An 11606-nucleotide genomic window follows, 5' to 3' on the forward strand; every position below is an offset into this window, starting at 1 on the left:
CTCAAAATTTTAGTTGGTAACCAAATTATATATAAAGAGGAACTCTCTAAACTCAATAAAAAGGTTCATCATGGAAATTTGAAGCAAAGTTTATATGCGTGATGATAAAATGTAGAGTCCAGCCGAGGAAAACAGTCAGGACATAACGAATATATTGCAAACCATACTCAAACTAGTATGAAGTGTTTTTGAGCTTATTATTATCATGGAGATAAGAATCTCGAACTTCGATAAGGACATCGCTTTCTGTGAGGGATGGAAATGTATAATATTCCAACTTCTAAGCTAAATATTAATTAGTACATGTGAGAAGAGTTACAAGAAATGGTTTAGTATATATGTCATTTCAATGCATTTGAATACTCTGAAGATTTTTGAAAAGGAACTCGACAAGTAATCATGCTTAATATAGAGTAATTTATAATTGTTGGCCTACTAGTAATTTACTCGGCAAATCAATCGAAAAAATAAACAATGATTTGCATGGTAAATAAATATTTTGTTTTTTCATAAAAAAAAACTATGTAGTCCAAACCATCCAGCGGATGAAGTAGAATCAATAGACAGATAGAGGACCATAAGACTTAGATATACACATACGGAGACAGTCGAGATACTACAAAACCATAAAATACTTTGGATCTTTATTTAGAACGGTCCAACCCACCACTGCATCATGTTACAATGATGCCAATGAGCTTTTTGAGAACATGTGAGTCACGGTGTCTCTCTCAGTATAGCTCGATCGGTGGCGAATTAACCTGGAAAGTTATCTTCACTACCAATTTGCCAAACTTATTCACGGAGAAATAGTTCAGCAGTAATTCATATAAGGGCAAATCTCCAAAATAACACATTTCTAAGTTTATATCACAAAAATAGCACTCAAAAACTAAAATGACCAAAATATCACCTTTCTAAGTTTATCATTTGAAAATTTTAATTTTTTATTTTTCAAAATTTGAAATTTTATCCCCAAAACCTCATTTCTCAACTTTAAACCCTAAACCCTAAACTTTAAACCCTAAACCTTAAACTCTAAACCCTAAACCCTAAACCCTAAACACTAAACCCTAAACCCTAAACCCTAAACTCTAAACCCTAAATCCTAAACCCTAAACCCTAAACTCTAAACCCTAAACCCTAAACTCTAAACCCTAAACCCTAAACCCTAAATCCTAAACCCCACCCTTTAACTCTAAACCCTAAGTTTGTGACTTTTGATAAAAAATTAAGTGCTATTTTTGTGACTTTTGATCTTAAATGCTAGTTTGGGAACAAAAACTTGATTTAGTGCTATTTTTGTCTTTTTCTCTTCATATAATAGAATTATATATTTTAAGTAAAAATTAATTGAATTGGGTATGATTTTTCTTTTTAAAAGTGGAACTGAGGGATAATATATAGAGGGCTAACTTAAGTTTCACGACTTGCAAGTATAAGGTGGAACCGTAGAATCTTTTGGGATGAAGGCAGTTTTGGCATGCGCGTATACTTTTTCTAAAGACATTAAATTAAAAAACCCTGCAATTATTATTTTTTAATTCAACTTTCGGAAGTCTTCAAGTTGACGACAAATTTGATTTTTGATTTCTGCTTTTTTCCTCTTTTATATTTTAACTAGGTTAAAATCCGCGCTTTGCGCAGAATAAATATTATATATAAAAAATATTATATGTATTAAATATATTTACATATTATGAAATAATAAATATATATTAAATAATTAAAAGTCAGTAACTATTAAATATATAATTAAATTAGTGTGAACATATAAATCAATTTTATTAATCTAAAAAATATTTTCTTATATTTGATAGAATATGTAATTAAATATAAATGATACTAACATACATAGTATATGTTTAATATTAATGTCTATTAAATGATGATTTCTACTCATATAGTTTTTTTGATCATTTGTATCTTTTACAGAAAAAATTTTAAATTACTGATAACAAAATTTTCATTGTGAGATTAATAGTTTTAGTAAGTTATAATTTAAAAAAAAAAAGGTTGTCAATGTTCGTTCAAAACTTTTATCAAAAATATTGTTCAAAGTAAATTTTGAAACTAAAATATTTATGTATTTTATATGGTTTATAGTTTAATTTAAAATGATATATATATATATATATATATATATATTAATTTTAATAATTAATTAAATTAGGATTTTTACTTATATAATGTTGTAATCATTTGTATTTTGACATGACAAAAATTTTAAACCATGAATCACAAAATTTGAATGTGAGACTTTTAACAGTTTTAGTAATTTATATGCGTTTTTAAAATTCAAAATACAACATATACAGAAAAATCTAAATTTTCATTATATGGTTATTGTGGTTGTTTAATTTATTCAATAGTTTAAAATTAAACAAATATGATAGAAGATACATTATTTTTTATCAAATCTTTATTTTTCAAAATCATTAATTGCCATATATACTTTAGCCACATTAGGCAATTTCGTAAATTTTATTTAAAGAAATAATAAAATACATCGATGATGAATTTATTGTTAGTTTAATAAATAGCTTATTATATAATTATGGACCGACATATTTCTCTAATGATTCTAAGAATCATCCTAGTGATGACACGTGACTATAAAAAGAAGTTGTAATGCTTTTCAAATAATATATAGGGGATTGTGGTCTATGATAAACATACAAAAATCTAGACCGAGTGGACTATTTAATTGATTGTTTATGATAAACATACACATAAATATGTTACATATATTGTTTATCTGGGGCTTGTTCGCGTTTCGCACGGAATATTGTTTCATTATTGTTATGTATAATTTTTTGGATGATGTAATTATGTAGTCGTGTTTATTTATTAAGAACATTATTTGATATTTTATTGTGCTGTGTATTAGATATGTGATAGGTTAATATATTTTGTGTTTGTTTTTTCAATAATGTTTTGTTGTGTGTATATTATCATTTGTTAGTGGTGAAGTGAGTCTCTGATAAAAAACTTATTGAATTTCAATAAGTTTGTATTTAGAAATTTGTTAATTTTAAGAATAACGGTTTCAACATCAAAATTGTATTTTATTCTTCATATTTTGGAACATTATTCTTATAATATATTTTGTGCCCTCTCTCCGTAGTTTTACCTTGAGCCGTCACCATCTATGTATTTCGTTTATCTTTCCGGTGTAAAAAGTGTGCGGTGCTTCTCACCATCACCGGAAAAAGACTCACCTCCGTGCTATTGTTCTTCCTCGCCTTTTCTCATGTGAGATTATCTGGTATTTGTTGTAGATCGGGCTTATGAGTTCCCACTTGTGCGGGTTTTTCTCACGGTGTTGTAGGTTGTCCCGGTCAATATTGGCGCTTCTCTTTTTCCTTAAATATTGGCTTATGTTAGGTGTTGCATCTCTTTAGGCTGGGTCAGAGATTAGTCGTCTTTGATGTTGTCTTCCTCGTCGTTAGTCTGCCGTCGATAGTCCCTACTCATCTTGGTTTTCAAGATCTGGTTTTTGGTGATCTGACTTCTATGCTCTCTTTCATAGCTCGAGAATGATTCCATGGTTTGCTGATTTTGTCTCGTCTTCCTCTTCCCTCTCTGTTTTCTCATCTCGTTGCAGCTTTCTTCAGTGCTCGCATCTCTGGTGGCTTTTCCTTTCGCCATGTTTGTCGGTCCATGTTTGTCAGTCCATGTTTGGATAGTGATTTCCTTCGTGTATGCTTTGTGGGCTATCTGGTCTCAAACTTAGGCTTCGGTTTTTCGGTGCTTGCCTCCCATTCTCCCTCTCCTCAGGTTGTTTCTCTTCTTCCCCTCATTCCCTTGGTATAGGTGTGCAAAGTTAATCTCTTGGAGTTTTGGTCCTTTCTATCCAAAGATTTGTGGTTCTTTGATGGCATGCGCAACTTGTCTATGTTTGTTTAGTTTATGAGGTATTTTTTACCTCTTAGCTGGTGGTTGTGCTTTCGGTGAATTAGGCATGTGTCTTGCTGCTTCATGGTGACTTTGGCATTCCGGTGATTATTCTTCCTCTGAATACTTTCTTGGTTCTTTCGTTGGTGCTTGATCGCGCTCTTTTGTGTTCGGGGATTGCTTTGTCTCAAATTTTATCTTTCTACCATTCTATAACCTCTGTTTGTTGTGGCCAAGATACTATGGTAAGGTGAGGTAATTTAGTTTTTGTTCTTGATCTCCTTTCAGCTCCAGACCTTTATTAAATTAGTGTTACAATGACAATTTAGTTTTTTCTGTGACTGTAGAGGTTTTAGGTTTAAATTATGTGTTTTGCTCAAATTTCTTCTTCTTAGTTTGATTATTTTAAAAAATTTAATAGTAAAATAAATATCTAATTTTTAAATGAAATATTAGTAACTAGTAAAAAATAATAACTTAATGAAATTTTATGTTATAGTTGTGACTAAACTAAATATTTAAAATATATTTTACTTATTTTTTATTCATCTTGAATTTTAATGATTAATAAAATAGATTATTAGATTTTATGTGATGATGGTTAGTGCAAGAAGGTTTAGATAGTTTACATGTGGAAAGGGGGGGGGGGAGGGTTTGATGACAATTAGAAAATGATGGGTTAAATTGAAGTAATATAAAAGAAGAAATACCTAAAATGTAAAAAAAAAAAAAATATATGAAGATACATGTCATCAAACTCCCCTTCCACATGTCATCAAACTCCTCTTCCACATGTCAAAAGAAGAGAGAAAAAATATACTTTATATATATCGATGTGATACATGTTGTTGGAGTTACACAAAGAACAGACAATATACTGTTAAGTTAGGATATTGGGTTGCTACAACCTTGATGAGAGAGGAGGAGGATTTAGAAGTACTACAGCCAGCATTACAAAACTTCAAGCCTTTGTTTGGAAGGTGAATGCGCCACAAAAGATCTGTCATCTTATATGGCAATTAATATCAGGACAGGTTGCTGTAACAAGAAATCTGGTACGCCGTAATATGCGCTGTGACAATTATTGTCCAAGATGTGGAGCACCAGAAGAGACCGTTACTCATGCTATCTTCGAGTGTCCACCAGCATTACAAGCATGAGAATTATCATCAATGCCATCGAGTTCTGAAATTTTCCCTGTACCAAGTAATTATGCTAATATGGACTACCTTTTTTGGAGAAAGAATGGTATTCTGGAGCCAGGTGATGATAGAGATCCTTATCCTTGGATAATTTGGTACATCTGGAAAGCTAGGAATGATAAGCTGTTTAGAGGCATAGACAGAGATCCATTGGAACTAGTTAGGTATGAAGAAGGTGAGTGCCAAGCTTGGTATAATGCAAGAGACACTGTACCGATTCCGCCACATGTACAGACTGATGAAGAAACACAAGCCTTAAGCTTGGATAATATTTGTATGGTGGATAGTTCATGGACCTCCACAACTCAGTTTAGTGGAATGGGATGGGTTTGGAAGGATACAATGGGGAAGATACAGCTCGAGGGGTCAAGGAACTTGCGGAGGAGGAAGACACCGCTGCACTCGGAACTGGAAGCGCTACAGTGGGCAATGGAGAGTATGATACAACACTCGACCTGTCAGAGGTTTGGGACGGACTGCAAGGACCTGATTGCAATAATAGAACAACCACAAGATTGGCCCAACTTCTCAACTGAGCTGGAAATCATTCAAACTCTTCGGTTATGTTTTTCGGACTTCAAGATCAGCTACTTTCCAAGGACGCATAATGAGATTGCAGATTCGTTAGCTAGGAATGCACGTTCGTTTCATAGATCCTTATGTTTTATTGGTTGTTCTATTCCGGTCTGGCTTCCCAGACCACCTCAAGTTTGAGTAATAGAATAGCCGTTTGCCGAAAAAAAAAGAAGAAACATTTCTAACACCTTTTTAAACTGAGCTTTAGAGATACGTATTTATAACAGCATGGGTTTTCTATAACTTTGGTTACTCTCAAAAGTGAATTATAAGACTATTCGTCTTTCTCAATGGTACATTAATGTGAATTATTAGATTGTTCGTCTTTATCAATCATAAAACTTTGTTTACTCGCTAAAATAAAGAACAAAGTTTTTGATAACTAAACTGTAGAAATGAAATTTTAAGTTTTAACAAAAAAATTGTAACTTATAATGGCTATGTTTGTTTAAGTGTCGCGTGACCTACGACTTGCGACCTGTAATAAAATTACGTTCGTTTATGTATCGCACGACCTGCGACTAAATATGCGACCTGCGACTAAATATTTGACCTGCGGCTAAAATTATATTCGTCTACGTGTCGCACGACTTGCGATCTGCGACATGCGACCAGTCCGCACAATCAAAATATTTTTAATTTTTAATCAATATTTTTTCGGGTGATTTGAATCAAAACATGCGACTGGTCGCGCGATATCAAAACGAACAACAACCTACGACTAATCGTAGGTCGCAGGTTACACGACATATCTAACGTTGGCATAAAACATTATTTTATGCAACTTGGGATTTATTTTCCCCTTTTATATTAATTTGGAATTAAAAGTATACTATATATATTTATATAACCAAAAGTCTAAAACAAACGAATGTTTACAAAATTATCTACATATTATTTCAAAACTCTAAACTAATAATCAAATCTATAACGTATGGTTGTGGTAAGAAGAAAAAAAGAGTCTGAAACGTATGTTTCATTGCCCTCGTTTTAGTGGAACGAGAAAAAGCTGGTGTGTATCATTATCAACGTCTTGAATAACAAGGGAAAGATGTTAAAAATAATCACAAAAAGGGAAAATTTATTATTCATAAATGTTAAGAGTTGTAATTACAAGAAAAAGCAAATTTTCAGACGATGACCTTAATCATAAGTTCCTAACACTTTTTGCCCTTTTAAATTCGAATCTCATTCAACATTAGGCCTTTAATCATGGTTATCCACATGAAACAATCTTCTCTCTCCTTGCATAGTATATAGATATAATTGGGAAACTATTCTATCAATAATACTAGTACGTCAATCTATTTCACTGCCCACTCCGTTTAACATATAATTTTCTACCGACCAACATTTGTGTATATTTTTGGTCAAAAACATACATGTATATATGCGCGTGTTTTTTTTTTCACATAGGTGATGTATGTTTGATATGGCATGCACGCATGATTGAAGAATAATGATTGAGGAATTTTTTCTGTAACAAATAAAACTGAAATAAATATGTGGCTAAGAACTCAAGGAAGGACACATGTTGAGACATGTTGATATGTGAAATGGGAATCTTATAATAAGGAACAAAGGGTTGAAAGCAAAAGGGTATATTTATTTAGTTTACTTTTCCTATTCTGAACCCTTAACTTCTGCCATCCTTTCCACCAACAATACTCCCTATCTCTCTTCTTCGTCTTCTTCCCCTTTAATTTTACACCAACTAAACATATCGAGAAAAGTATTTTATCTTCTTTTCTTTTCTATCAATTGTATTGTACTAATATATCTCTTTAAAAGAAAACCCTAGCTAGATCAAAGATTCCAGTTCTTTTGTTGTGAGGCCTCTTCTCTTGTTTTGTTTTTCTTCATTTTTTTTTGGTATCTTGGGGACATTGAATCCTGTGACTGCCATGGCAGAACTTTTGGGGATCTGCGTAGATGGGCTACTTCTTGTATCACCTTTCAGGTAGCTGTCTCCAGCCTGCATCAGATGTTATTAACTCACTACACACCAAACACAACCACAGCAACAAAAACGGCAACCATTTTGAAGAGCCAAACAAAAACCAGCACGAAAGTTTCCTCCCCAAGCTGATAAAACCCCCCCCCCCCCCCCCCCCCCCCCCCCCCCCACCCACCAGTCAAGAGCAGTGTCATTTTGAGAGGTCAACAAAATGGGACTTAAAGGTTATAGCGCCGGAGATGGAGTAGGAGAGATAATAGAGGTTCCAGGTGGTCATATAATTCGAGCCACTGGACGAAAAGACCGTCACAGCAAAGTTTTCACATCGAAGGGTCCACGTGACAGGCGCGTGAGACTCGCAGCTCACACGGCGATTCAGTTCTACGATGTGCAAGACCGGTTACAGTATGACCGGCCAAGCAAAGCCGTGGACTGGCTCATCAAGAAAGCTAAAGCTGCCATCGATAAGCTCGAAACCACTCAAGAACCACCGGAGAATGATACTACTAAACCGGGATCTTCTTCTTCCGAGCCCAACTTGGCTGATACTCAAACGCACTTTGTGGCGGCCAATCTTGATCCAGAAGACGCAATGAAAACGTTCTTTCCGGCGACAACGAGAGGCGGTGGTACGAACATGAATTTCCAAAACTACCCTCATCATCACGATGCCGACAATATAGTTTCAAGAACAACCACAACCACCCCGAACCTAAGCCAAGATCTTGGTCTCTCTCTTCACCCGTTTCAAGGAAACAACATCAACAGCACAGTAGTCCCCGAGACCAACAACTTCGCCACGGCTCATTTCGAGACATTTGGGAGAATCTCGGGTTGGAACCATCACGACTTAACGATGACGTCATCATCGTCACCATCCGAACAACAGCAAGAGCAAGAAAGAGGTAACGGTGGTTTCATGGTGAATCTTCACCATCATCAACCATCGATGATGACATTGCTCAACAGTCAGCAACAACAAGTGTTTCTTGGTGGCCACCAACAACAACAACAACGGGGTACCCTTCAGTCCAGTTTATTCCCTCACTCGTTTCGTTCTTGGGATCATCATCATCAAACAACGTCGGACAATCATCATCATCATCACAATCAAGCTTCTCCTGTGATGTTTGCTTCTTCATCACAGTATGGTTCTCATGGGATGATGATGATGCAAGGCCTCAGCTTCCCCATCCATGGAGAAGAACCTACTCAACCAAACTCCTCTTCTTCTCCTCCTCCAAACTCACATCTCTAAACACAGGTTTGCTTTTAGGTATCTAGCACATTTAAAGAAAAGTATAATTAATGACTTAAATTTTTTTTTATTAATCAACCCATATGTTTCTCTTTGATTTTCATTGTAGAAGAAAAGGTTAAGAACAATGGAGGTTTCTCATCTATCATGACACGGAGGAAAAAGGGTGAATTAACGAGATGGAAGAAGAGCGCGCGATATATTAAATATTTTACCATCTATGTTTATAGATATGTGGTTTCAGTTATTATGATTCAAGACTACTACTACTACTACTCTCTTTTTATGGTTCTGCATTGATCATCAAGACTATGATACTGAATGAGATGGGTTCTATTTGTGTGTTTTCCTTTAATATGTCCTTGTGTTGCTATTTGTAATCTCATTTTTGTTCTATAAGTAAGTTATAATTTTCTGGTTTTTGCTTGTGTTTTTTTTATGTCTTATACTAAGTAATGTTTTCCAGCTAATTTTGAAGTTGAAATATTTAGAACTTTACGGTCGTAGAAACTAGTAATTGAAGAATAAGAGCTGCTCATTATCATCTGTGCAGCTATCATTCATTAAGATGGCTTCTGAATTCTGATGACCTTTAGCTATCTGCTAAAAAGTTGCGACTATTTAATAGAAAAGTCAACATTGTAACAAGTTTGGAATTTTGTGTGCAAAAGTTGCTATTGAGTATTCAAGCTCTGTGACAGAGATACTAAATGATATTTCAGGCTGCTTTGGTTAGGTTTCTTGATTTTGAAAGAAGTTACATCTCTTTAAAATAATGGGAATAGTTATATTTACAGTCTCATACACATAGGGAGAGAACGACACTGATCACTGTTTTGGCAGTGGTATATAATTTTGATGAAATAAAAGATGATATAGGTTAAAGTGTTTTGTACTTTTTAGTCACATGATGACCATCATTTCTTTATCCCAACGATGATCATCGTTTTCACACGAGACGTTAAAAGCTAAGAATTTTCGTACTAATATGAGAAGTTTGAGTACAATATATATTACTTTTTTTTTGCCAACTAGTATCATTTATATTAGTTAAATATTGTTACTTATCTGATATGAAAATGACCACTTTGGCCTTTTGACCAAGGATTGCGCTTAAATTTATTGGAATACTAGATTTTTGACCCGAGTTAAAGCGCGGATTATATTTTTTTATTTTTTATAAAATTGTTAAATAAAATGATACAATTTTTTTATCGAAACTTTAAGGTTAGAGAAAAATATTCGAAATCATAACAAATCAAAAGTGATAAAATATTAGAATTAACAAAAAAAATTGATATATGAAGAATCAGATTTGAACCCAACCCTAACCAAAATATTTTGGATATCCGAATGTACCTGAATAAAAAATATATATTTAAATATAATAATTATTTATAGATCTAATATACTAAAACTATTCAGCATACTCAAAATACTTGAAATTATCCAAAACTATTCAAAAATACTCAAAGCACAAAAAAAACTCTGATTACCTAGTAATTCTCTATTCAAATAGCTAAAAGTAACTATTTTCATATTAATATTAGATATTTAGCATATAATATTAAAATTTTTATGTTGTATATTATTTTGTGACTTTAAGATATATTGCGATTCTTGAATATGTTATATAACTTTAAACAGATATCTGAACCCAAATTGGACTCACTGAAATCTGAGCCAATCTAGAACCAAAATTTATAAATAAGTGAATGAGACTTAAATTTCTAATCCAAAAATCCGTAACAAAAAAACTACCCAAACCAAATAGATCTGAACCGAATCCGAACGAATACTTGAATGTTCTAAATAGTTTAGTGATTATCGCTAATATTATTAAAAATATTATTTTAAATATATAGTTAAGATTCATGATTCATTGATAAACATGCATGGCTTGAAATCTAAATTCACTAATCAAGTTAGAGACCTCGCTGCAGAGGAGGAGGTAGAGGTTTGCCATCCTGTTTTGAAGGGTTTGAGAATTTTTAAGTAAAGCTAAACCTTTAGGAGTCACCATGCAAACAATCGAGTGTTTAGTTGAAGTTTGGAATGCGTCATTAGAGTGGTGGCGTTGATAGTATATATATAGCATCTAGACTTAGATTTTGTTAGATATATTGTACAATAAAAAACGAATATTCTGTATGGGGATATTGTATCCTTGATGAAGGAGTATATAGATATCTTGTTTGATATCGTATTTATGAGTTTATTCAGTAATATCCGGTTTAGTTAGGATTGAGAAAGTTGTTAAATCGTTTGTTTGTATATTGTTTGATTTAGTACTGAATTTTTGTTGCTACGATTTAGAAAGTTGTTTTGATATAGTTTAATAGAGTCGATATTCATAGAAAATTATATATATGTATAGGTATCGGAAAATTCTATATATAGCTACTTTTTGAATTTCTAATTTACATTCAATTTTTATTATGTGAAATATAATTAACCAAAATTATCATTTGATTTTGTGGTTTGTAGAGAACCGGCTGGATTGAGAAAGGAAAAAAAACAAACGGAGTTTTATTTGTCTAATGAAATTGTGGTCTTCATTTTGCTGAAAAGCCTAAAGAAGATCATGGCATAATGATAAATGTTTCAGATGTTTCAATTTGAGAAAAATGAGCCGGAGAGAAATGAATCACCAGATTCAGATGATTCGTTGTGATAGGTTTTTATTGAAGGATGAATTATGAGCTATATAGAATAT

The 11606-nt window shown here is 33.1% G+C and overlaps 2 protein-coding genes across 5 annotated transcripts; both read left to right on the forward strand.

Moving 5' to 3' along the window:
- Nucleotides 1–5117: 5117 nt before the first annotated feature.
- On the forward strand, nt 5118–5940 carry LOC125585811. The gene is made up of 2 exons (XM_048755505.1): nt 5118–5739; nt 5903–5940. Exons 1-2 carry the CDS (start codon nt 5118–5120, stop codon nt 5938–5940), a joined length of 660 nt encoding a protein of 219 aa, XP_048611462.1.
- A 1328-nt stretch (nt 5941–7268) lies between these two features.
- On the forward strand, nt 7269–9310 carry LOC106435851 (transcription factor TCP10). Of its 4 annotated transcripts, none has more exons than XM_048754286.1 (2): nt 7269–8908; nt 9003–9310. In XM_048754286.1, exon 1 carries the CDS (start codon nt 7844–7846, stop codon nt 8888–8890), a length of 1047 nt encoding a protein of 348 aa, XP_048610243.1. In that variant the 5' UTR covers nt 7269–7843; the 3' UTR covers nt 8891–8908; nt 9003–9310. The 4 variants fall into 4 exon arrangements, with proteins under 4 accessions (XP_048610243.1, XP_013732231.1, XP_022568818.1 ...); XM_013876777.3 differs by having other exon boundaries at nt 7270–8908; nt 9000–9310; XM_022713097.2 differs by having other exon boundaries at nt 7270–8896.
- The last annotated feature ends 2296 nt before the right edge of the window (nt 9311–11606 follow it).

This window comes from Brassica napus, chromosome C4, assembly GCF_020379485.1.
Source record: "Brassica napus cultivar Da-Ae chromosome C4, Da-Ae, whole genome shotgun sequence".
NCBI classification, from domain to species: Eukaryota; Viridiplantae; Streptophyta; class Magnoliopsida; order Brassicales; family Brassicaceae; genus Brassica; species Brassica napus.

What these genes read in the sequence shown, in the direction of transcription:
- LOC125585811 (XM_048755505.1), top strand. Translation starts at nt 5,118, where the DNA reads ATGGACTACCTTTTTTGGAGAAAGAATGGTATTCTGGAGCCAGGTGAT. An exon ending in TTCGTTAGCTAGGAATGCAC is followed by an intron (nt 5,740 to 5,902) that starts GTTCGTTTCATA and finishes TATTTATAACAG; the next exon opens with CATGGGTTTTCTATAACTTT.
- LOC106435851 (XM_048754286.1), top strand. Translation starts at nt 7,844, where the DNA reads ATGGGACTTAAAGGTTATAGCGCCGGAGATGGAGTAGGAGAGATAATA.